Source organism: Salvelinus sp. IW2-2015, linkage group LG8 (genome assembly GCF_002910315.2).
Source record: "Salvelinus sp. IW2-2015 linkage group LG8, ASM291031v2, whole genome shotgun sequence".
In the NCBI taxonomy this organism is placed as follows: Eukaryota; Metazoa; Chordata; class Actinopteri; order Salmoniformes; family Salmonidae; genus Salvelinus; species Salvelinus sp. IW2-2015.
In genome coordinates, this window is record NC_036848.1 from 47,475,072 (window position 1) to 47,498,252 (window position 23,181).

At 43.6% G+C, this 23,181-nt stretch overlaps 1 protein-coding gene across 5 annotated transcripts in view; it reads right to left on the reverse strand.

Moving 5' to 3' along the window:
* golga4 (golgin A4) overlaps positions 1–23,181 on the reverse strand; it is a 59,616-nt gene that overhangs the window by 8,636 nt on the left and 27,799 nt on the right. For 3 of the 5 annotated variants that reach the window (XM_023993589.2, XM_070444973.1, XM_070444970.1), the window contains 12 exons: positions 22,375–22,565; positions 19,171–19,254; positions 17,088–17,235; positions 16,820–16,998; positions 16,253–16,351; positions 15,860–16,015; positions 11,648–15,657; positions 10,168–10,343; positions 9,333–9,463; positions 8,256–8,345; positions 4,847–4,936; positions 3,835–3,910 (listed from right to left, as the gene is read on the reverse strand). In XM_023993589.2, the coding sequence (XP_023849357.2) occupies positions 3,835–3,910; positions 4,847–4,936; positions 8,256–8,345; positions 9,333–9,463; positions 10,168–10,343; positions 11,648–15,657; positions 15,860–16,015; positions 16,253–16,351; positions 16,820–16,998; positions 17,088–17,235; positions 19,171–19,254; positions 22,375–22,565 (5,430 nt within the window). The remainder of the gene's footprint in view (positions 1–3,834; positions 3,911–4,846; positions 4,937–8,255; positions 8,346–9,332; positions 9,464–10,167; positions 10,344–11,647; positions 15,658–15,859; positions 16,016–16,252; positions 16,352–16,819; positions 16,999–17,087; positions 17,236–19,170; positions 19,255–22,374; positions 22,566–23,181) is intronic. The other 2 variants (XM_070444971.1, XM_070444972.1) reach the window with 2 other exon arrangements.

Genomic DNA, 23,181 nt, shown 5'->3' on the forward strand with positions numbered 1-23,181 from the left:
AGGTGATCAAATACTTATGTCATGCAATAAAATGCAAATTAATTACTTAAAAATCATACAATGTGATTTTCTGGATTTTTGTTTTAGAATCCGTCTCTCACAGTTGAAGTGTACCTATTATAAAAATTACAGACCTCTACATGCTTTGTAAGTAGGAAAACCTGCAAAATCGGCAGTGTATCAAATACTTGTTCTCCCCACTGTATATATATGTGTGTGTGTGTGTGTGTGTGTGTGTGTAACAACTTGGAGCTGTGCAAAGCATTTCCTCTATAAGGACAACATGTTCCATAGAGATGTTGGGGCCAGTGAAGGGTGTGCATCTGAACACGATAGAGATGGCCTTGAGGTTGAAAGGTAAAGGGTTAGGAAAGGGAAAGGTAGGGAAAGAAAGGAGTGATGAAGAGAAAGAAGAGGTAGCGCAAACTAGTCTTTGATCATCAGGCGTGGAGAAACGGCCTGGCTAATAAATCCTTTGAGCCCTCTGTCCTCCTGACCTCCAGGCCCTGGGCAGGGTACCCCAGCTGAACCCACAGAAGAGTAACACTAAAACAGGGGGCTGAGGACCCACCCTACACAACATAGCGGCGAGTCCCTCTACCTGGAACCACTCCTCATTAACCTCTTGACCAGGAGCCGTTACTCTAAGGTGGTTTATAAACTACCTATAATGGCTTGGAAATTGTTTTCACATTGTTCCTTTTTAGCACATTACCAACAACTATGACTGAGTACAGCTCAGCTCAGTGGTGTTATCAGGTTTTCACAGTGGTCAAGACAGCAGAAGCCATATTTAGATGGTGTTAATATATGCCAAGGCCGTCAACAGTGGTGTGAGTGAGTCACTGGACCAGCAGGCTTCTCTGCAGCTAGAATAGAGAAGCTATGGAATATAAAGTCATGGTGTATGCAAAGGGGAGAGGTTAGGATGTGACCTGGCCAAGAGGGTTGTTCAAACACGGAGGCCAAAAAGAGTGGACCACAGGTGTCTCGGGTTGGAGAGAGCGTTTGAAATTGAGCGGTGAAACTTCAGGCCAGGAGGCACGGGGAGAGGCCAGGGAGGCCGTGTGCTGTGAAATTGAGTGGTGAAACTTCAGGCCAGGAGGCACGGGGAGAGGCCAGGGAGGCTGTGTGCTGTGCTGCTGTGCGTTAGGGTTTTTTGCGTGGGAAACAAGACTGCAGCCTGCAAAAGCCATTATGTCCTGGGATGAATTTTCACCCGGTTCCACACCTCCTCCTCGTCCCACTTTCCCTTCCGACAGCCGATTTCCTTTATTACGCCAGCAGGAAAGGTCCATAAAGAGGCTAGAATTGAGTTTGACAGTCCCGCCTTCCTCTACCCTGTCCTCCCCTCTCCTCTCCTCCACACCCTCTCTCAAAACCCCTGCGTCCCATGTCACATGTTTTTTATCCATGTTCAACGGTGCGTGCCGTGTGTGTGTGTTCACAGATTGACTTGACAGATTAATAGCAGTGATGTTAGAGGTACTATTCTCCCACAGAGTCAGCAGCACAGCTGGGATTACATGTGTGGACCTAGGCCTACAAGTCAAACTATCGCTCACACGCAGCACATATTCCTACAATCAATAACATGCCCAGTCTCTGGCATCGTTTAGTTTAGACTGGCTTGAACATGTTTACATTTATCTCCTAAATAAGGAAGACAGGTGCATTTCCTGCCCTTCCATTGGCATATGACATCAATTCATAACAAGGTTTCCATATGGAATATGTGGCGCTGGACATTTCACCGGCAACATTTTAATTTACCGGACATTTGAGAAATCTGTAGGACCCACATAAACTGGGTCATAACCTGATTAGGGTGTCCACCCACGGTACTCAGAACGGCAGAAATCACATTTAGATTACGGTAATTCATATTAACAGAACATACAAGTCGAGGATGCAACGATGTGCGTCCTTCTTACCAAACTCTGATGTGCACATCAAACATGTTAGAATAACTGCCACATTTACTTTCCTCAGGCTAGTGCTGTTCGATACTCATCTTGGTTATGTCAATCTACCATCCCCCATAGTAGAAAAGTTTACCTATTATATTGGTCAGCTTGTTGAGAAACAGCCTGTTCCAAACAGACTCTAGGACAGTTGTGGGAAGAGCCCAAATGAATACAACAACGAGGCCTAGGCTACATAAAAAAAACATTAAAAAGCAATGAGTCTGATGCAACATATCAGAATGTTTAGCTTAAAATGTTGATAAACAAGTATTTCTTCACATTATAAGCAGACAAGGCAATAGGACACGCGCGAATGTTCATTCCATAATGCAATTAGCTGGAAAACACTGTTGTCAAAAGGGCACCGCAGTTTCATGTGACAGTGATGAAAATATCCATTAGAAATGGAGAAAAAGAGGACATCTAATAGGCTACTTTGAAGCAAGGTAAGACATGCCTCGTATGTATTAAAACGTTCAGGTTTCAAACAATGAAGTATGTTTTCAAAATGCATAGCCTACTGCCTCCAGCTCATTGCAAAGTGGTGTGTGACATGCTGATGAAGCCCGCCTTCTGTTGCCGTTTGAGATGCTGCAGCAGCAGCTCTCGCACTGTGAAAGATTCTCTGTATCTATCTGTATGCTGTACGGGTGTGAAAAATAAGACACATAACGAAAATGGCAACTGTAAAGTTTGGTGGAGGATAAAAAATGGTCTGGGGCTGTTTTTCATGGTTCGGGCTCCTTATTTCCAATGAAGAGAAATCTTAACGCTACAGCATACAATGACATTCTTGTTGATTCTGTGCCTCCAACTTTGTGGAAGGCCCTTTGCTGTTTCAGCATGACAATACCACCGTGCACAAAGCAAGGTCCGTACAGAAATGGTTTGTCGAGATCAGTGAGGAAGAACTTGACTGGCCTGAACAGAGCCCTAACCTCAACCCCATCGAACACCTTTGGGATGAATTGGAACGTCGATTGCGAGCCAGGCCTAATCACCCAACATCAGTGCCCGACCTCACTAATGCTCTTATGGCTGAATGAAAGAAAGTCCCCTCAGCAATGTTCCAACATCTAGTGGAAAGGTTTCCCTGAAGAGTGGAGGCTGTTATATCAGCAAAGGGGGACCAACTCTATATTAATGCCCATGATTTTGGATTGAGATGTTCGACGAGCAGATGTCCACATACTTTTGGTCATGTAGTGTATTTTTTTTATTTTACCAGGTAAGTTGACTGAGAACACATTCTTATTTATAGTTCGACCTGGGGAATAGTTACAGGGGTTAGAGAAGAGGTATGAATGAGCCAATTGGAATCTGGGGATGATTAGGTGGCCATGATTGTACGAGGGCCGTTTGTGAATTTAGCCAGGATACCGGGGTTAACGCCCCTACTCTTACGAAAAGTGAACATAGAGTCAGGAGATCCGTTTAACGTCCCATCCGAAAGATGGCACCCTACACAGGGCAATGTCCCCAATCACTGCCCTGGGGCATTGGACCAGAGGAAAGAATCCCTCTGTTATGCCTTAATTTAAAGTAGTATAGATGTTTTATATACATGTTATTATAAACTGGGTGATTCAAGCCCTGAATGCTGATTGGCTGACAGCCATGGTATAGCAGACCGGTATGGCAAAACATTTATTTTTACTGCTCTAATTACGTTGATAACCAGTTTACAACAGCAATAAGGCACATCGGGGGCTTGTGATATATGGCCAATATACCACGACTAAGGGCTGTGTCCAGGCACCCTGCTTTGCGTTGTGCCTAAGAACAGCCCCTAGTCGTGGTATATTGGCCATATACCACATCTCCTCGGGCCTTATTACTTAAATATAGATGTTTAAGTTTACATTACCTTTGAGCGTGCTCCCCATATGAGTCAACACTGAGTTCTTGTGGACACATCTCATTTTGTCCTCTAGTGAGTGGATCTAGAAGGGGAAAATTACATTAGAAAAAAGCACAAAATCAACAAAAAGGGATTCCTTTTTTGGGAACACTTTAATTAAAGTCTGCAGGTGTAAAGCATTATACATGCTTATATCAAGTTATGAAGTGTCATACCTACAGGCTTAGTAAAGTGTTACCATTTTATTCAAGTGGTTGTGTTCCTTTAAAATGACTTATACTGAACAGTTTGTGGGAGATAAATAGCAATATACTGGCCTGCTATGGTCATCCAGGGGTTAGTTTATTTGGAGAACGATCTGTCCACAAAATGTGTGAGAGAAACAGTGTGTGTGTGTGTGTGTGTGTGTGTGTGTGTGTGTGTGTGTGTGTGTGTGTGTGTGTGTGTGGTGTGTGTGTGTGAGAGAGAGAAACAGTGGGAAAGGGGCAGGGTAATTGTTTATAAGGTTACAGCAAAAATAAACAGATGTTCCATGTAATGAACTTAATCCAAAAAGATAGACTAACAGTCAGATAGGATGGCCGGAGGGTGAAAGACTCCTGGAAAGGAAGAGAGGAATACAGTGGTGTGGAATGAGGGATGTACTGTACCGTAGAGAGACAGAGACTGAAAGACCAAGGTCAACTGATGCCCTTTTCCCACTACTGAGCCAAGCTGAGCATAGTCGAGCCAAGCTGTACTGTGCTGGCCATATAACATCATCATAGTTGCTGGAACCATAATGGAAAGGCAGCCTAGCGGTTAAGAGTGTTGTGCCAGTAACCAAAAGGTTGCTGGTTTGAATCCCCGAGCCGACTAGGTGAAACATCTGTCGATGTGCACTTGAGCAAGGCACTGAACCCTAATAAGAGCTGGATAAGAGCGTCTGCTAAATGACAAAAAATAAATAAAAGAAAGAACAAAAAAACATCCATGCCAGAAGAGTACGGTTATGCCTGGCACCACCTGTGACACTCACCCTGTCGACAAACTGCTGCTCCTTCAGCCTGGCCTCACTCAGCAGGGTGGTCTTCTCAGCTAGCTGGGCCTGCAGCTCCTCCACACCCATCTGAACCAATACAACACAATCATCAATAACAGACATGAGCATCAAATCAATAGAGACAAAGAAACTGTAGTTCTAGTTTTGGACGTTCCTCCTAAATGGGAAAATGGTTTGAACATTGTTTCAGAGCTCTCTTGAACAGAGATTCCAATCTCAATGTGATTTACCTGAAAGATGGAGAAATAAAATAAATGTCACTTTTATAGGAGCATCAGGTGAGTGCTCTATTTCACAGCGTCTGTAAAGCATGGAGACAGAGCGACTGACCTGACATCTACATGAGTAGAGAGTGGCCTGTTGAGGCCCTGAATAAGGGTAGTCCTTCCTGAGTGTAACCCCATACAATCCCCACAAAGATATTACATCAGCTTGGAAATATGCAACAGCGAGGTGAACGAGAAAAGAGCTGCACTTCATTGTGTGTGTACGGGGGAGTGTGTCCTGTGTAGGTGTGCGTGCAAGCTGATCATTTCTTTGTGTAGAGTGTGTGTGTGATGTGGTGAATGTGTTCTGGCGTGTGTATTTGTGACTGAGCGTGGGTGTTAGTCTGAGGGTCTCTCTACACAACAACACATGAGTATTAATTCGCCCTCTCCTCCCCCCTCTCTCCTCCTGCCTTTCTACCTCTCTCTCTAGATCCCTGTCCTTTCTAAAGCATACATCTGCTGTCCAGAGAATGACTGCGTCCCAAATAGCACCCTATTACACATATAGAGCACTACTTATAGGGAATAGAGTGCCATTTGTGACACATAGATTAACTGGGAACAGGGATGGAGGGTGGAATGTGTGTACCAGACCTGGGTTCGAATAATATTTAACATTCACATACTTTATCTGGGCTTGATTGAGCTTGCCTGGCGAAATGGAACCAATATAATAGTCACAAAACCTCTGCCCATCTGGCACTCCAGGCAGTATTTTGAATAGTATTGGAACACAGGTCTGGATGGAGGAACAAAGGGGGGGTGTACTGCCTCTTAAACCCGTTTTCCAAAAGCGAACATTACCCAGTCTGATTCAAGAAATCCTCAGATCATCCAGCTAGCTCTGGAGACCAGCCACCTCACTCAAAGAACCTATCGCCTGATTACAGCAAAATGTGTAAGCCACACGCTTTGACAATTGCCTTGAACGTCTCAGGTCTTTAAAGTGGGGCTCCTGTTGTTAACACACACAGACAAACACATTTTTACTCCACAACAAACCAGAAGATAGCTGACTAACTGTTAAGCTCGTAAAAACTCTGAACTTTTGGAAAAATAAATAATTATACACACACATATATATGTATATATGCATATTATATGTGGGAAAGCCAAGCAAAACCAAACCCCAGACGTGGGCCTTGTGTCTATATATATATATATATATATATATATATATATATATATATATATATATATAATATATATATGTTATATATATATATATATTATATATAATTATTATTATATATATATATTTATATAATATAATTATACATATATATGTATATTATATATATATTATATATATATATGATATATATATATATATATATATATATATATATATATATATATATTATATATATAATATATATATATATATATATATATATATATATATATAATATATATATATATATATATATATATATATATAATATATATATATATATATATATAATAATATATATATTTATAATATATATATATATATATATATTATATATATATATTATATATTAATATATATATATATAGACACAAGGCCCACGTCTGGGGTTTGGTTTTGCTTGGCTTTCCACACTGAACCGGTAATCTTTCCTCCATCAGACACATAGGTGTTTCAAATACAGGCCCACAGAGGCAGGATCAAGAAAAATGACCATTTGTGCAGAGGTGTGTGTGTGTGAGTCTCTTTTGTGAGCGGGATGAGCAGGAAGCTGTATTAATGTATTGCTTCAACAGAATCCCATTCTATATGTCATCCAGCCAAGTGAAGCCTCCAGGGCTGTATGGGTATCCCAAAAGTCAACCTATTCCCTTTATAGTGCACTACTTTTGATCAGGGCATAGAATGCTCTAGTCAAAAGTAGTGCACTAAATAGGGAATAAGGTGCGATTTGAGACACACAGTCTGTCGGTGGGAAGATACCACAGATATGGCAACCTCTTTTGACATCCTGTGTGCGGGGGTAAATTAAATACAGTATGAATAAACCGATAAACCTGTAGCGATGGGGTGGCGGTAGCCTCAAAGTTAAGAGAGGAGGGCCAGTAACCGGATGGCTGCCGTTTTGAATCTCAGGGCTGACGGGAGAAATCTGGCAGGAGCGAGTCAAGCAGCTAGTGGGTGGTGGCAGTTAATACCCAAACTGCTCTGTGGCTAACCCTGTGCCGCTAGTTGTGCTCCTCGCTAGGGATGTGACAAATGGAACATTTTCTTAATGTTTAAACTGATATTTTGTTATTGGTTTTCCATCAAAACAAGAAGAAAATGCATAAAATTCCACATGAATTCACAATGCAGATGGTCTACATCGCGCTTCCTGCAGAGAGAAAATTATAGAATTTATGCTGCTGGTGCTCTTGCTTTTCACAAGAGTGGCTCGTGTAGCTTGTTGTTGTCATCCAATCACAAGTCATCAAACCGGCACTAGGTTATAGTCAGAGCTAGAGCCTCTGTGTGGCAAGCTATTAGGCGATATCTAACTAAAAGTTAAATGAGAAGGACATGCTACAACCCCAAAAGCCAACATTACTTAATAATCCAAATGGACTTGTTGTTATTTACTGTAGGATTCGGAAGGGGAGGAAGTGCACAGTTCAAGTTATGTGGTCTCAACTAGCCTAGCTAACATTAGCTAGCTAGCTTAACTACTCTTGGGTTGATGCAGTCAAGGCCAGTACTATGTAATCAGATGAGATGATACATAACTAGCAATAAGTTAGTCTACCAGCGCGAGTCGACTTGGTTGCCATCTCTCTCTCCCTCCCTGCGTCACTCACAGGAGCTGCTGCTCTGCTTCGAGCCGCTCACTCTCCCTCATTATAAAGTAGCTAAAAATATATTTTTCTCCTCCTAATGTTACAGCATTGTTGTGTTAGGTATTTGTTTCATTTTTATTTCCCCCTTTATGTTGATGATGATGATCAGGACTTGTTAGTGGTAGTTTTGTAATAACTGCACTGTGATTTTAATTTTGTGATTTTTCAGGGATTTTTTCCCCTTAACATCAAGGATGCCAATTTGTTTAAAAGTTTTAACCCCTACTCCTAGCTTCACCCTGTGCTGCTCCCAATAAACATGGACAGTATGAACTGAGATACCGTACCTCTCCACTGCCGCTGTGGGTCCTTGCCTGCAGGTCCTCCAGCTCTTTCTGTACCTGCCACACTCTGTCCCCCATCTCCACCTCTCGACTCTGCCGGGAAGAACAGGACAACCACGGCCCAGTCATTTCCTTTCTTAGAAAATACAGTAGGTCTGTACTCAAAAAGTACAGTACTTTCAAATAACTTTCCCCAATTTTTTTATTGTATTTATATGTATTTTGCCTGCACTTTTTTTGGGGGGGGTACTTACATTTATTTGATCAGCACACAAACATTTCAGCTAAAAGCCTTTCTTCAGTGTGTATTTCATCTCTGTATAGTCTGATATCACAACTACACAGTATTGTCAGTCAGTCAAATACCAAGTGCTACTCTACTTAAGGCCTCCCTACTTTCATTATGTCTGGAGACAGTGATGAATGAGAGAAGACAGCTTTTATTGTAGTTTACTTAACTGAGCAGAGCAGACTATCCCTCTATAGTCATTTAGTCTAGTTTCAAATGTAAATCACTTAACAGACTGTCAGAAGGTAGACACACACACAAACACACACATTTAGTCTAGTAGTCTTTAATGTAAATCATTCAGCAGACACTACAGCCAGAAGGTATCTGTCATTTAGCTGAGTTCTCTGGGGGACTGATTGAAGGGAGGAGGTTCCATGTCAGTAATAGTTTCCTGATGATGGGTGGAGTCCTTTTCTTATAAAGCTCAAAGTTGAAAAATATGTCAGGAACTGATAGGAGTGTCTGGACTACTGACCAGTATCACAATACTATTAGAATCACGGCATGGAAACAAAACACAAGTGGACAAATTCTTCTGAGGAAAACAGACCCAATGTTGGACCAGTAAATCATACTTGTAAACTACTTTCTAAAAGCAAACCAGTCAGTCTGTCTGTAATGATAAATGTCAATTAATATAACCCTTTACTTTAAAATATAGCTGTAGTAATATATTTGTAGTTACATAGGAACTGCTATGTATTTACATATTGATAGAGTTTAGCAGTATAGGTTATTACAAGTGTGAGAGACACATTCATGTGCTATTCATTCATACAGTACTGTACCTGCAGGACCTGCTCATATCGATGGACTGTTCTGTTTAAGTCATCATCTTTCTGGGCGATCACCTTCTGCAGCTGATTGGTCTCTTCCTGATGGCTGTCCATAAGCTCCACCTCCACGCTCTGGGCCTTCCCTGATTGGAAGAAAAGAGAGGAGAAAGAGTTCTGATATAGGATCAGTTTGGCCTTTTAGGTTATACAGAATATGATTAAATGGGAAGACCTGATCCTAGATCAGATTCAGTACTCAAGACAGTTTTTGAATACGGGCCAAGAAACAAAGCACGTAGTAGACCTTGAAGTTCACATATTACAAACCAGTCACTCACTTCCGTTTTGGAATGCAGTGTTAATGACTGGACTACAGTGAAAACATATGGTGATTCTTTCAGACAGAGACAGTTTCCTAATTCAATCATCTCCCAACTCCGTTTCACCCCTATTGTTCTCTGTCTAAAAAGTCACTCATCTTTAAAACTCATTTCATTTTCTCTATTGGAAACACTTCAAATGAATACTACAAGGACCAACTACACATTCATTTATGTGGATTCCAWGACAAATGATCAAACAGTGAAGAATTTGCATTGGTGAAGTTTGAGAGGATGGTTTAGACTATAAACTAACACCGTAAACCATTTTAGTCACACAAAACAAATTCATTTATAACATATAATGACTTCATATGTGCATATTCTTTTCAGTGTTTTGGGCATTGACAGTCTAGTAACATAAGTAGTAAGACACACTTCCAAAAAACTTGAGGTGCTAACTAACTGAACTGTAGAAAAAGAAAGCTGCGACTTTCTTAATATTTTTTAAGTTTCAATGGTAATACCTGCCAGTGTCTTATCATGCAATGGCTTGTCAGAAAACTCTGATTCCCTCTCACCAATGGTCTCCTTCAGTGCAGCGGTCATCTCCTGTTCTTTCAAAGCCATCTGTGTGTTGAACTCCCTCATCAGCTGCTTTAGGGACGAGTTCTGCTTCATCTCCAGATCCTCGACCTCAAGCCTGTTCAATGGGGAGAGAATAATTTAAGAGGTTTGTAGTTTTTTAGTGATTGCCTATCCAATATCCTGTGTCTATGGGGTCAGATTGCACTTCCTAAGGCTTCCAGTAGATGTCAACAGTCTATAGAAGTTGTTTCAGGCTTCTATTGTGAAAGGGGAGAGAATAAGAGCTGTTTCAACAAGTGGTCAGGCTGAAAGCCTTTAGTTTAGTCTCGCGCATGGCCGTGAGCGCCAGCTCCGTTCCCTTTCCTTTCTAATGACAACGGAATTGTTAGGTTGGAATACTATTGAAGATTTATGATAAAAACATCCTAAAGATTGATTATATACATCATCGTTTGACATGTTTCTACGAACTTTAATGGAACTTTTTTGACTTTCCGTCTGGACTTTGGGCCCGAGCTTTGTGCATTTGGATTACTGGACTAAACGTGCAAACAAAAAGGAGGTATTTGGACATAAAGATTCATTTTATCGAACAAAACTAACATTTATTGTCTAACATGGAGACCTGTGAGTGCCATCAGATGAAGATCATCAAAGGTAAGTGATTCATTTTAATGCTATTTCTAACTTTTGTGACACCTCTCCTTGGTTGGAAAATGGCTGTATGGTTTTCTGTGGCTAGGCGCTGACCTAACATAATCGCATGGTGTGCTTTTGCCGTAAAGCCTTTTTGAAATCTGACACAGCGGCTGGATTAACAAGAAGTTTATCTTTAATTGTATGTATAACACTTGTATCTTTCATCAATGTTTATGATGAGCAATTTCACCTGATGTTTGTTTGAGACAATGCATTTCTGAACATAAAGCGSCAATTTCAAATGAGGTTTTTGGACATAAAGATGAACTTTATCGAACAAAACACACATTTATTGTCTAACATGGAGTCCTGAGAGTGCCATCCGGTGAAGATCAAAGGTTAGTGATTAATTTGAACGCTATTTCTGACTTTTGTGACACCTCTCCTTCTTTGGAAAATAGCTGTATGGTTTTCTGTGGCTAGGCGCTGACCTAACATAATCGCATGGTGTGCTTTCGCCGTAAAGCCTTTTTGAAATCGGACACTGTGGCTGGATTAACAAGAAGTTTGTCTTTAAAATGGTGTATAATACTTGTATGTTTGAGAAATTTTAATTATGAGATTTCTGTTGTTTGAATTTGGCGCCCTGCAATTTCACTGAGAGGTTAATGCACTTTTACTGTAAAACACTTGTGACTGCTGATGTAAAAAGAGCTTTATAATTAATTTGTGTTTGTTTGATTGATTGATTGACTGCACTAACCATTAGGTCAAACTTACTTGAGCTTCTTCTCGTTCTCTTGGGCCAACTCCTTCTTCACGTACTCCAGATCCTGCTCGTGCTCCCTCCTCAGGGAACGCAAGTCTTTCTGTAGATTCTGCTTCTCCTGCGCCGCCTCTGCCAGCTTATTCTGCAGGGATGACAGAGATTCAGCATCCCCATATTCCTGCGTCAGAGAGTGGTTCTCCATCTCTTTGCCTGCTGTGAGACTCTTGGTTTGCTCTGCAGTGCAATGCTCCACGACCTCCACTGCATTCGTACCCTGTTTTTCTAAGCTAGCCAATTCTGTCTTTTGCTGTTCGATCAGTGCAGTCTTCTCAAGCAGATCATCCTTCAGGCAGCTTATTTCAGCCAGAAAGTTAACTTTTTCCACCTCTACTTCCTTAAGCTTCATCTTAATCTCCTCAAGCCTTGAGAGGGTCTCATTTGCTTTGGTCTCTTCCTGGTTCGAAACATCTCTCTGAAGTGACAATAGCTTTTCCTCGTACATGTTCTTCAAACTCTCCAATAAGCTCTCTTTCTCAAGTCTCTCACCGTTCTGCACTTGCTCAATATGTTTTTCTTGTTCTTCCTTCAGCTTGGCTAGGGCTTCCTCCTGGTTTGAAATGTCTTTCTGAAGTAATGATAGCTTTTCCTCATAAATGTCCTTCAAACTCTGTAAAGAGCTCTCTTTTTCCAGTCTTTCATCACTACGCACTTGCTCAATGCGTTTCTCCTGCTCTTCCGTCATCTTGGCCATGGCTTCCTCAAGGGAATTTTCTTTCTCCTCCAGGGTTTCCACCTGCTGCTTCTTTCTCGCTTCATCGATCTTGGCCTCTTCCAACTGTGTCTGAAGGTCTTTGATTGTCTTTTCCTTCTCCTCAAGTTGTGAGGTCAACTGTTTCCGAATCTGGCTGATTTTCTGCTCAGCTTTCTTCTTCAGCTCGGTCACTTTCCCAGCATTGTCTTTTGACAACCTCTCTTCAGCCGCCTTCAGACTCTCCTCTTTGCTCTTGAGAATCTCAGCCTTCGTCATCTCAAAGGCTTCCCTTTGCCACTCCAGCTCTTGTTTCAAAGTTTGGTTCTCTCTCTCCAGGGACTGCAGTTTCTCCTCTGTAGCCTGGAGTAGATTCCCATTCTGGGTTCTGAACTGCTCCTGGGTCTGTTGTAGATGCTCTGTGAGCTCTCGTTTCTCACTCTCCCTGATAATGTGCTGCTGCTTCAGGTCAGCAGTTAGCTGCTCACTCTCTTTCGTCCTGAGGAATAACTGCTCCTCCAGCTCACTGAGCCGGCTGTTGCAGCTCTCCACTTCCAAAGAAAGGGCACTGACTTTCTGCTCCTTTTCACTCAAGGCTTGGTCCATCTCCGACTTGCTGACGGACTGATTGTCAATGCTGGCCGTCAGCCTCTGTAAGGCCTCATTCTTCTCAGAGATCTGTTCCTCCATATCCTCAAGTCTGGTCTGCAGAGACTTGACAGTATTGTGGTTCTGAGAGAACTTGGACTCTGCTTTCGTCTTGAACTCAGTGAGTTTGTTCCTGAGGGTGTCGGCTTGCTCCACTGCAGATTTCTTCTCTTTCTCTAGTCTGTCAATGATCTCCTCCATTTGGCAAACAAGCCTCTGTCTCTCCTCCTTGTGCTGCTGATCAAGCAGTGATATGGCTTCATCCTTCCTCATATGGCTACCTGATAACTGGGTCTTCAAGTCATTTACGATACTCTCCAAGTTGCTGATACGCACAACATTTGTTTTGACATTCTCTGAGATGGTTCGGTTTTCCTCACTGAGCTGTTCGATGCAAATTACTTTTTCTGAGAGAGCTTGGGAGTGATTCTTAGCATCCCTCTGCAGAGACTCCCTCTCAGCAGTTAAGGCTTTGATATCATCTTTGTGTACATTTAGCTGAACAGTCATTTGCTCTAGTGAACTGCATAGGTTCTTATTCTCCTCTGTCCTCTGATGGAGTTGCTCCTCCAAAGTGCGTATCCTGTCAACCTTGGTAAGGATAACGTTTTTAAGATGTGCTACCTTCTTCTGATTACCCAGAACCCTCTCTTTCAACTCTCTCACTCTGCTCTCGACTCGTTCAGAGAGTTCCTTCGTACCACCTTCGATGCTGGCCTCAATTTCCCTGCAGTAACGCATCAGTTCGTTGCTAATCCCAGTGAACTGCTTCTGCAGTTCTTTTTCCTTGACTTCCAGTTGAAGAGAATGCTGTTCAAGTCTCCTCTGAACGGCCTCCCCTTCTTCACCCTTAGAAGCCTCAAGAGCTTGAAGCTGCGTCTCGGTGTCTACAAACCTCTCAGACAGAGCCTTGATCGTCTCTCTTGCCTTCTCCTCAGTCTTGCTCACCTGATCCTGGAAGGAGTTCCTCTCATTCAGAGCCGTGTTTAGATTCCTCTCAATCACCTCTACTTGCTCTTTGAACATTGCCTCAGATTGAGATAAACTCTCCATCTTGACTGCCGCTTCCTTAAGCTCGGCTTGCAGTTTCTGCACAGTGGTCTGTCTCATCACCAACTCCTCCTTCAAGTTCTTCACTTCCTGCACAACTTGCTCTTTTTCTTCTTTGGTCTTTCCAAGCTGCTGGGTGACCTCCTCCAATTCCTGTACCTTCTCCTGTAGTATTTGTGTGTGTTTCTCCTGCATTTCCTCTTCCTGTTGTCCCAGCTTTCCCTGCCAATGATGCTCAAGATTTTCCTTCTCTTGCTTATGGACTTCACACATCTTCTCTAGTTCTTCCTTGTGGTTGGCCTCAAGCTGGGACATAGCACTGCTCAGGCCTTCTGAACTTGTCTGAGACTCCATGATTTTCTCTTTACCTTGCTGTTCCTTCTGCAATAGCTCTGACTCCTTCTTTGCCAGCTCCTTTTTTGAAGATTCCTCAAGTTCCTGAAGCTTCTTCTTGAATTTCTCCTGCATCTCTTTGTTCTTTATTTTAAATTTCTCCATTTTCGCTTCCTGTGATTTCAACTTGGCCTCCATGTCTGTCTTAATGTTTTCTACCTTCTCATGAGCAGCCTTCTGGTCATCTAGCTGTTTCTTTAGTTGCTTTTCTTCCTCTTGCTTAGTGTTCAGTTCATCAGTGTAAGATGTATCCTGTTCAGAGAGCTCCTTCTTAGCCTGTTGCAACTGCTTCTCTAGCTCTTCAAGCTCCTGTACCTTTTGTTGAAGAGATTCCTCTTTCTGCTGGCAGTCACTTCGAGTTGTCACCAGTTTTTGCTCTAAATCTATCAACTGACTCTTGCACTGTGAGAGTTCATCTCTGATTTTACGGAGTTGGGCGTTAGATTTCTCAAGGCCCTTCTTTTCTGATTGGGCCTGCTTTAAACTCTTCCTAAGCTCCTCAACTTCTTTAACCTTGGCATTCCGGTCTTGAAGAACCGTCTCTGATTCTTCTTTCAGCCTTTTCTCACAGACAAGGTGAGCCTCAAGCTCCTTCTCTTTTTCCTTCAGCACCAGCGTCAACTTGTTGAGTTCTTCTTTTAGCGTCTTTTCCATTCCTCCCAGGGACTGCTCATGCTGCAGTTTGATCTCCTCAATATCCACACTGTGCTTGGTCAGCACCTCCTGTAGTCTCTGCTCCAGCTCCTGCCTGGATGACCCACCAGCGTTTTCAACTGCATCCAGTCTCTCCTCGAGAACTTGCTTGCTCCTCAACACCTCCTGGAGCTCAGAGGAAAGGGCTTCCAACTCAGTTTGTTTTACATCCAGCTTCTCCATCGTCTTCTGGTTCATGTCCTCTACATGGGACTGCAACTGGACCTCTTTCTCCTTCAAGATGGTCTCCACTTCAGTTCTGTGTGTTGCCCTGAACTCCTCCATGGCAGCGTTGTGTTGGGCTAAGGCCTCCTGGTGCAGCTCTACCTTGTGCTTCTCCAGCTCCTCACGGTACTTCTCCTCTAGTGCAGTCACCTCCTCCTCATGTTTTCTCCTCAGCTCCTCCATCTGTGTGGAGAGATCATCTGATGACGGAACTGACCCAGGTTGGGAGTACCTTTCCAGAGAGCTCTCCAGTTCCAGAATTCTCTGTAATGAGATGTGTATTTATTGTATGTTTGCCATAGAATTAACCAACAATGTAAAGCTTCTAGATACATTAGAGTATATTATTTGCTGTAGAATCAACAATGTGCAGCATATTTGAATAGAGTAGCTAAACGCCAAAATATTCTAATTCCAAATATCAATAATGCATTCGTCTTTATGTATTAACTACCCGAGGACTTACAGTTCTGGTGGTCTCCAGCTCCAGACGTATTTCCTTAGCATTGGTCTCTGCCTCGGTCTCTATGGCAGCCTTCTGCAGCTCTGCATCTTCCAGGGCAAGGGCAGACTGCTGCTCCAACTCCTTGGCAGCCTGGGCCAGCTCCTCTTGACACCGCTCCTACACCAAACACACAATTCAAGTTTAAATCTGCCATATGTAACAAATACATTGGATATTTTACTCAGCACTCTCACAATAAAACAGCAATAGAAACAGCAAGACAGTGCCGGAGAAATATTCACATAATATACGTAAACATGCAGCTCAAACACTTTGGTCAAAACTATAGCCGAGTTTGTTTTGCAGTATATGTGTAGAGAGGACAAAATACAGTATTAAAATATATTAACTTACCACGGCCTGGTTGACTCGAGCGCTGAGCTCCTGTTCTTTACTGGCCAGTGCTTCACTATGTAGCTTCTCCATCTCTGCCATCTTCTCCTCTGAGGATTTCTACAACACAAATAGCAACACAATATTACACCTTCAAATGATTGCAATGGATGGGTAAATACAGGTAGTCCATCGTGGCTCAGTTGGTAAGAGCATGCTGTTGACTATATATGTAGTTATTCAGGGAATTAAGGTCAGAATACAGCGTATCTGTAGACACACCTCCGCCACACCTTTATATCTTAGATCTCCACCRGAATGAATAGCGGGTGAATAGCATGCTATTCTCATGCTTGATTTCAAGTCCAGAATACACACAGAGAGAAAAGTYCATAAAAAGGGAATTATGTTTAATTTACGTGCGCTTAACTCTGGTCGTAAATCGGCCCCTTAGTAAATTTACAGGGATTGAAATGGAATTGACGCCAACCCTGCTCTTGGTACTGGGTGAGTAGTGATTGTGTACTACTGCATAAGTACTYAGTGAGTATTTCATTAGTATTTTTATGTACAGTAGATGTCCCTCACCTTCATGATGGTGACCACCTCCTGCTTGACCCTGGTGAGCTCCTGCTGCAGACTCCTCCTCTCCTCTTCCCCGGCCCGCTCTACCTCCTTCACCTGTTCCTCCAGCTGGAGTTGCAGCAGCCTCCGTGCCTCCTCAGCCCTCTGGGCRATGGCCAGAGCCTTCTCTAGCTCCTCAAACCCTGGGGCAAGGTGCAAACACACATCGTTGGTTAGATACGGTACATGTACAACTTACACATTGCTAAAGAGGAAGAGGAGATCCASTGACCTGCTTTCTCAGACTTCTCRTTCTGCTCCTGCAGTTCCTCTCTCTGGGCGGCGGCCATCTTGCTTCTGGAGCGGAGCTGGGCGATCTCCTCCTCCTTCATCTCCAGAGTCTCATGCATCTGACGCTTTGTCTCTGCAATGACCATGCCCTGAAGGTACAGCCATGATTGGATTGAATTTAATTTTACTTTCAGAATAAAATAATACATGATGTATATCAACAATACGTGTATGTGATCCCGGAGGATAACACATTAATGAACACACTTACACTACATATCCAAAAGTCGAACACCTCATTTTAAATGAGTTGGAGTTGGTCCCCCCTTTGCTGCTATAACAGCCTCKACTCTTTTTGGAAGGCTTTCCACTAGATGTTGGAACATTGCTGKTGGGATTTGCTTCCATTCAGCCACAAGAGCACTGATATTGGGTGATTAGGTCTGGCTCGCAGTCGGCGTTCCAATTCATCCCAAAGGTGTTCGATGGGGTTGAGGTCAGGGCTCTGTGCAGGCCAGTTAAGTTCTTCCACACTGATCTCAACAAACAATTTCTGTATGGACCTTGCGTTGGTCACGTGAGCATTGTCATGCTGAAACTGGAAAGGGCATTCCCCAAACTGTTGCCACAAAGTTGGAAGCACAGAATCATCTAGAATGTCATTGTACTGTATGCTGTAGCATTAAGATTTCCCTTCACTGGAACTAAGGGACCTAGCCCAAACCATGAAAAACAGCRCCAGACCTATATTCCTCCTCCACCAAACGTTACAGTTGGCACTATGCATTGGGGCAGGTAGCGTTCTCCCAGCATCCGCCAAACCCAGATTCGTCCGTATGACTAGCAAATGGTGAAGCGTGATTCATCACTCCAGAGAACGTGTTTCCACAGCTCCAGAGTCCAATGGCGGTGAGCTATACATCACTATAGCCGACGCTTGGCATTGCGAATGGTGATCTTAGGCTTGTGTGAGGCTGCACGGCCATGGAAACCCATTTCACGAAGCTCCCGGCGAACAGTTCTTGTACTGACGTTGCTTCCAGAGGCAGTTTGGAACTCGGTAGTGAGTGTTGCAACCGAGGACAGACAATTTCTACGTGCCACGCACTTCAGCACTCGGTGATCCCCTTCTGTGAGCTTCTGTGGCCTACCACTTGTTGTTGCTCCTAGACGTTCCCACTTTACATTAACAGCACTTACCGTTGACCGGGGAAGCTCTAGCAGGGCAGAAATTTGACAAACTGACTTGTTGGAAAGGTGGCATCCTATGACAGTGCCACAATGAATGTCACTGAGCTCTTCAGTATATATATATATATATATATATATGAGTGTATTTCCAAATAGGTCCTCAATGAATTTTTTTTATCTGCACTGTTATGATTGTCTCCTACGTAGCATGTCTTAATCAAACCCAAGGCCCCTAAATTGTTTCTAACCATTATGCTGTGCCTCTAACACTAACCCATATTCATCAGTGTGACCTCACAAGTCACACACACACACACACACACACACACACACACACACACACACACACACACACACACCTCTCCTGCAGAGCCAGAGGATAATGGTCAAGCGCAACAATCGTGGATAGAGTGTTTCTGTCATCTCTGCACTCAGGTGCATAGCACAAACATGTCTATATTTCACAGATTCACACTAAGCAGGAGTGCGAAGGACATTTAAGGGGCACTCAACGTTAGGACCAGAATGGTGGAGGCTGGTGGAAGGAGGGAGCAATTGATGAATGGGGTAATTGTAATGTCTGGAATGGAATGAAAGGAAAGGTATACAACACTTCAAACACCGGGTATCCATGTGTTGTCTTYGGATTCCATTCTAGCCATTACGATGAGCCTGATTTGAAGTGCCACCAGCCTCCACTGACTCAGAAGCTTAAAAGGGAGCTTCAATCAAGATATATGACCAACCTTAAAAAGGAAAGTTAACTGACGTTTCAGCTTATTTCCGACGTACCTATGGTGGTGTTGTTTTATTCAAACAGTTTTTAAGTTCGTTAGCTGGCTTAGCAAGGTCCAGAATCTCCTGGCTAGCATTTATAAGCCCTCTTCACTCACCTTGTCCTGCTCCAGCTGTTCAATAAGGTTCTTAGCATCACGCAGCTGGGTGATGAGCTTGGTCTTCTCTGTGGTGTGCAGCTCCTGTAGTGCAGACAAGACAAACGGAAGGAAATATATAAAAATGGGTTCATGTGCAAGGTATCAAAGCAACAGTAAAAGCACTGAGAACAGACAGATTGAAGGAGAGATCAGATAATATATATATTGAAGGTTGAAGGTGCTCTTTGGGTTGGGAAATAATGGACCATCTTTGAAAGTAAAAGATGGATTAATCTGCAAGTCATCAAAAGGAACAGGGAGCCCGCTGTAGTAAAAGACAGCGGCAGCGCGCTTAGTAAGGAAACAGGAGCCGCGTTAGTAACAGGACAGGAGCGCCGTTGTAGTAAAGGACAGGAGCGCTTTAGTAAAAAGGAGCGCCTGTGTAAGGAACAGGAGCGCCCGCTGTAGTAAAGGAACAGGAGCGCCGCTGTAGTAAAGGAACAGGAGCGCCGCTGTCAGTAAAGGAACAGGGGCCGCGTGAGTAAAGGAACAGGAGCGCCGCTGTAGTAAGGAACAGGAGCGCCGCTGGAGTAAAGGAACAGGAGCCCGCTGTAGTAAAGGAACAGGAAGCGCCGCGTGTAGTAAAAGGAACAGGAGCGCCGCTGTAGTTAAGGAACAGGAGCGCGCTGTAGTAAAGGAACAGGAGCGCCGCGTAGTAAGGAACAGGAGCCCGCTGTAGTAAAGGAACAGGAGCGCCGCTGTAGTAAAGGAACAGGAGCGCCGCCTGTAGTAAAGGAACAGGAGCGCCGCTGTAGTAAAGGAACAGGAGCGCCGCTGTAGTAAAGAACAGGAGCCCGCTGTAGTAAAGAACAGGAGCGCGCCTGTAAGTAAAGGAACCGTAGGAGAGCGCCGCTGTAGTAAAGGAACAGGAGCGCCGCTGTAGTAAAGGAACAGGAGCGCCGCTGGTAGTAAGGAACAGGAGCGCCCATGTAGTAAAGAAACAGGAGCGCCAGCTGTAGTAAAGGAACAGGAGCCCGCGTAGTAAAAGGAAACAGGAGCGCCGCTGTAGTAAAGGAACAGGACCGCCGCTGTAGTAAAGGAACAGGAGCCGCTGTAGGAAGGAACAAGGCGCCGCTGTAGTAAAGGAACAGGAGCGCCGCTGTAGTAAAGGACAGGAGCGCCGCTGTAGTAAGGAACAGAGCCGGGCCGCTGTAGTAAAGGAACAGGCAGCGCCGCTGTAGTTAAGGGAACAGGAGCCCCGCTGTAGTAAAGGAACAGGAGCGCGCTGTAGTAAAGGAACAGGAGCGCCGCTGTAGTAAAGAACAGGAGCGCCGCTGTAGTAAAGGAACAGGAGCGCCGCTGTAGTAAAGGAACAGAGCGCCGCTGTAGTAAAGAACAGGAGCCCCGCGTGTAGTAAAGGAACAGAGCGCCGCTGTGTAAAGGAACAGGGCGCCGCTGTAGTAAAGGAACAGGAGCGCCGCTGTAGTAAAGGAACAGGAGTGCCGCTGTACTTAATAACACTGAACTGAAATTCGACAACCAACTACCCCTCATAACCTTTAAGCAGGGGTACAAACACCAGATTTCAGACAAATGGATGCATAATTCGTTACAACATATTGTTTAAAATCATCAGGATGGTGTCTCAGATTATTGTACAGGTCGCCCTCGCATGAACCTCCAGGCTCTTTGCTTGTAGCCTGGTCCCCTATGAGTTTGTGTTGTATAGCCAATTCCTATGGTCGTTTCAATAACAATGAATACAGCACAAACAGCTCTCAGAACAGGCTATTTCCTGGTTGAGAAAAAATTAAGTAAACAAGGAAGTACCAAGACAGGTTGCAAAAATGTTTCTGCATGCAGGCAGAGAGTCTCCCTACACCATACCATGAGGCCAGCACACACAGCCACAAGGCGGTGTCAACAGAGCGTACGAGGCCAACTAAACAACACACAGACCACGTTAGTTGGGTAGCAGCAGTGGTCTGTAGTGTAGCAGCACGTCACTATGAAATACTGTGTGGAAATACAATAAAGTAAATATAATATTAACGCAAATACCAAACAGACCACAACGCCATATAAATACCAGATCCCAAAGGTGAAATGGTGGCCTGAGAGACAGACAGCTGCTGTCTTGTTTACAGGGGGTGGGGGGGTGTGTGTGTGTGTGGATGAGCAAGCCCCTCCACGCTAGTTAGGAAGACTGAGCGCCTGTTAACCTCTGGCTCTTTCTGTCACAGGAACAGCCCTGTTCTCAGACACTGGCCAGGTTCTCTCTCACACACACACCACACACACACACACACACACACACACACACAACACACACACACACACACACACACACACAACACACACACACACACACACACACACAACACACACACACACACACACACACTTAGATGCAGAGCTATTGTCTGTTATCACAGGCCTGTTCTGACGCCCAGCATCACTCACGGCCGCTAGTGAAAACGACAGACACCACAGCCAAACTAAACTATGTACTTATTATTCCACCAAAGAACAATGTTGTGGTATTAAACTGAATAAATGTCACAAAGTTAGCTAAATGACATGACCTTGGTCAGCCCCTGGGATGAGTCGTAAATAGCACCCTATTCCCTACATATGGCACCCTTTTCCATACATTGTGTACTTTGGAGCTCTGTCTCGTTATGAGGGCCTCACCCTTTCCGAGCAGTAGTGTGTGTGTGTGTGTGTGTGTGTGTGTGTGTGTGTGTGTGTGTGTGTGTGTGTGTCATAGAAATAGATAGTGAAGCCACAGACCAGGCACATGATCACTAAACCATCAAGACTCCATTGGATGATTTATAAAACAGTGTTGTGAAATATGTTACTGTTCACACCATAGTGTTCAATTCTGTGGTTCAGACACTCACTCTTCAGCCCCATATAATGAACTCCTTTCAAAACTACAGTGTACTAAGTACAGGTGGCCATATGTGGAAAATGGTCTTCTAAAATGTGTATTCCAGGGTGAAGGGTAAGCTATCTTTCCAGAAAAGTTGATTAGAAGAGCCATGTGACGGTTTCTAAAAACAATGGCTAATTGTAACGGCCGGAATGCAATATTGATAATTTATGATTACGTGTTTCATACCGTTCCATTTACTCCATTCCAGCCATGGAATACTATCACAATACATCATCTCCATTTCTCCCTCCACCAGCCTCCAATGACATTGGTTAACACACCTTGGTTTTCTCCAGCTCCTGCAYTCTCTCCTGCAGCTGCTCCTGCAGAGTGTCGTTCTCACTGGTCAGCTGGGCACTGCGCTCCTTGTGTGTCTTCAGCAGCTCCTTACACTTCTGGAGCAGATTCTCCTGGCGCGTCACCCTCTTCTGCAGCACCTCCATGCTTTTAGATGGGTCAGTGATGCCCTCTGCTGTTTGGAAGAGGTAACAGCTTAGTGAGAAAGGGATTCCCATGGAGAGATACATGTTCTATTACATAGATATACATACTGTATATATGTTCTAATCCTATCCATGGTTTTCACTGGGTCAGCGCTGCCTTCTGCAGTTTAGATGAGGTAACGCGGCTCAGTCAGAAAAAGGGGAGTACTGAGGCGTTAAGGAAAGGGGGATAACTAGTCAGTTGTACAATTGAATGCATTCAACTGAAATGTGTCTTCCGCATTTAACCCAACCCCTCTGAATKAGAGGYTTGATGTTGTGGTTTTATGTGTTAAAGGGATAGTTCACATACATTACACATTGGTTTCCTTACCCTGTGAGCAGTCTATGGACAAGGTATGACAGCTATCCATGCTTTGGATTAGTGTCCCTGGCACTGTTTCCACATGCTAATGTTTCAGCATTTGTGGCACAAATCCCATTTAAATCATGGGACCAATATTTGCATTTTTCACAATTCATGTTCAAAACATCTATAAGTCACTTTGTTGAGCTTTACAACGATTTGAGATACTTTCTGATGATTTTAAATGAAGTTAAATAATGGTTAAATAAAATAAATAAAACGTGTGTAAAATGCTAATA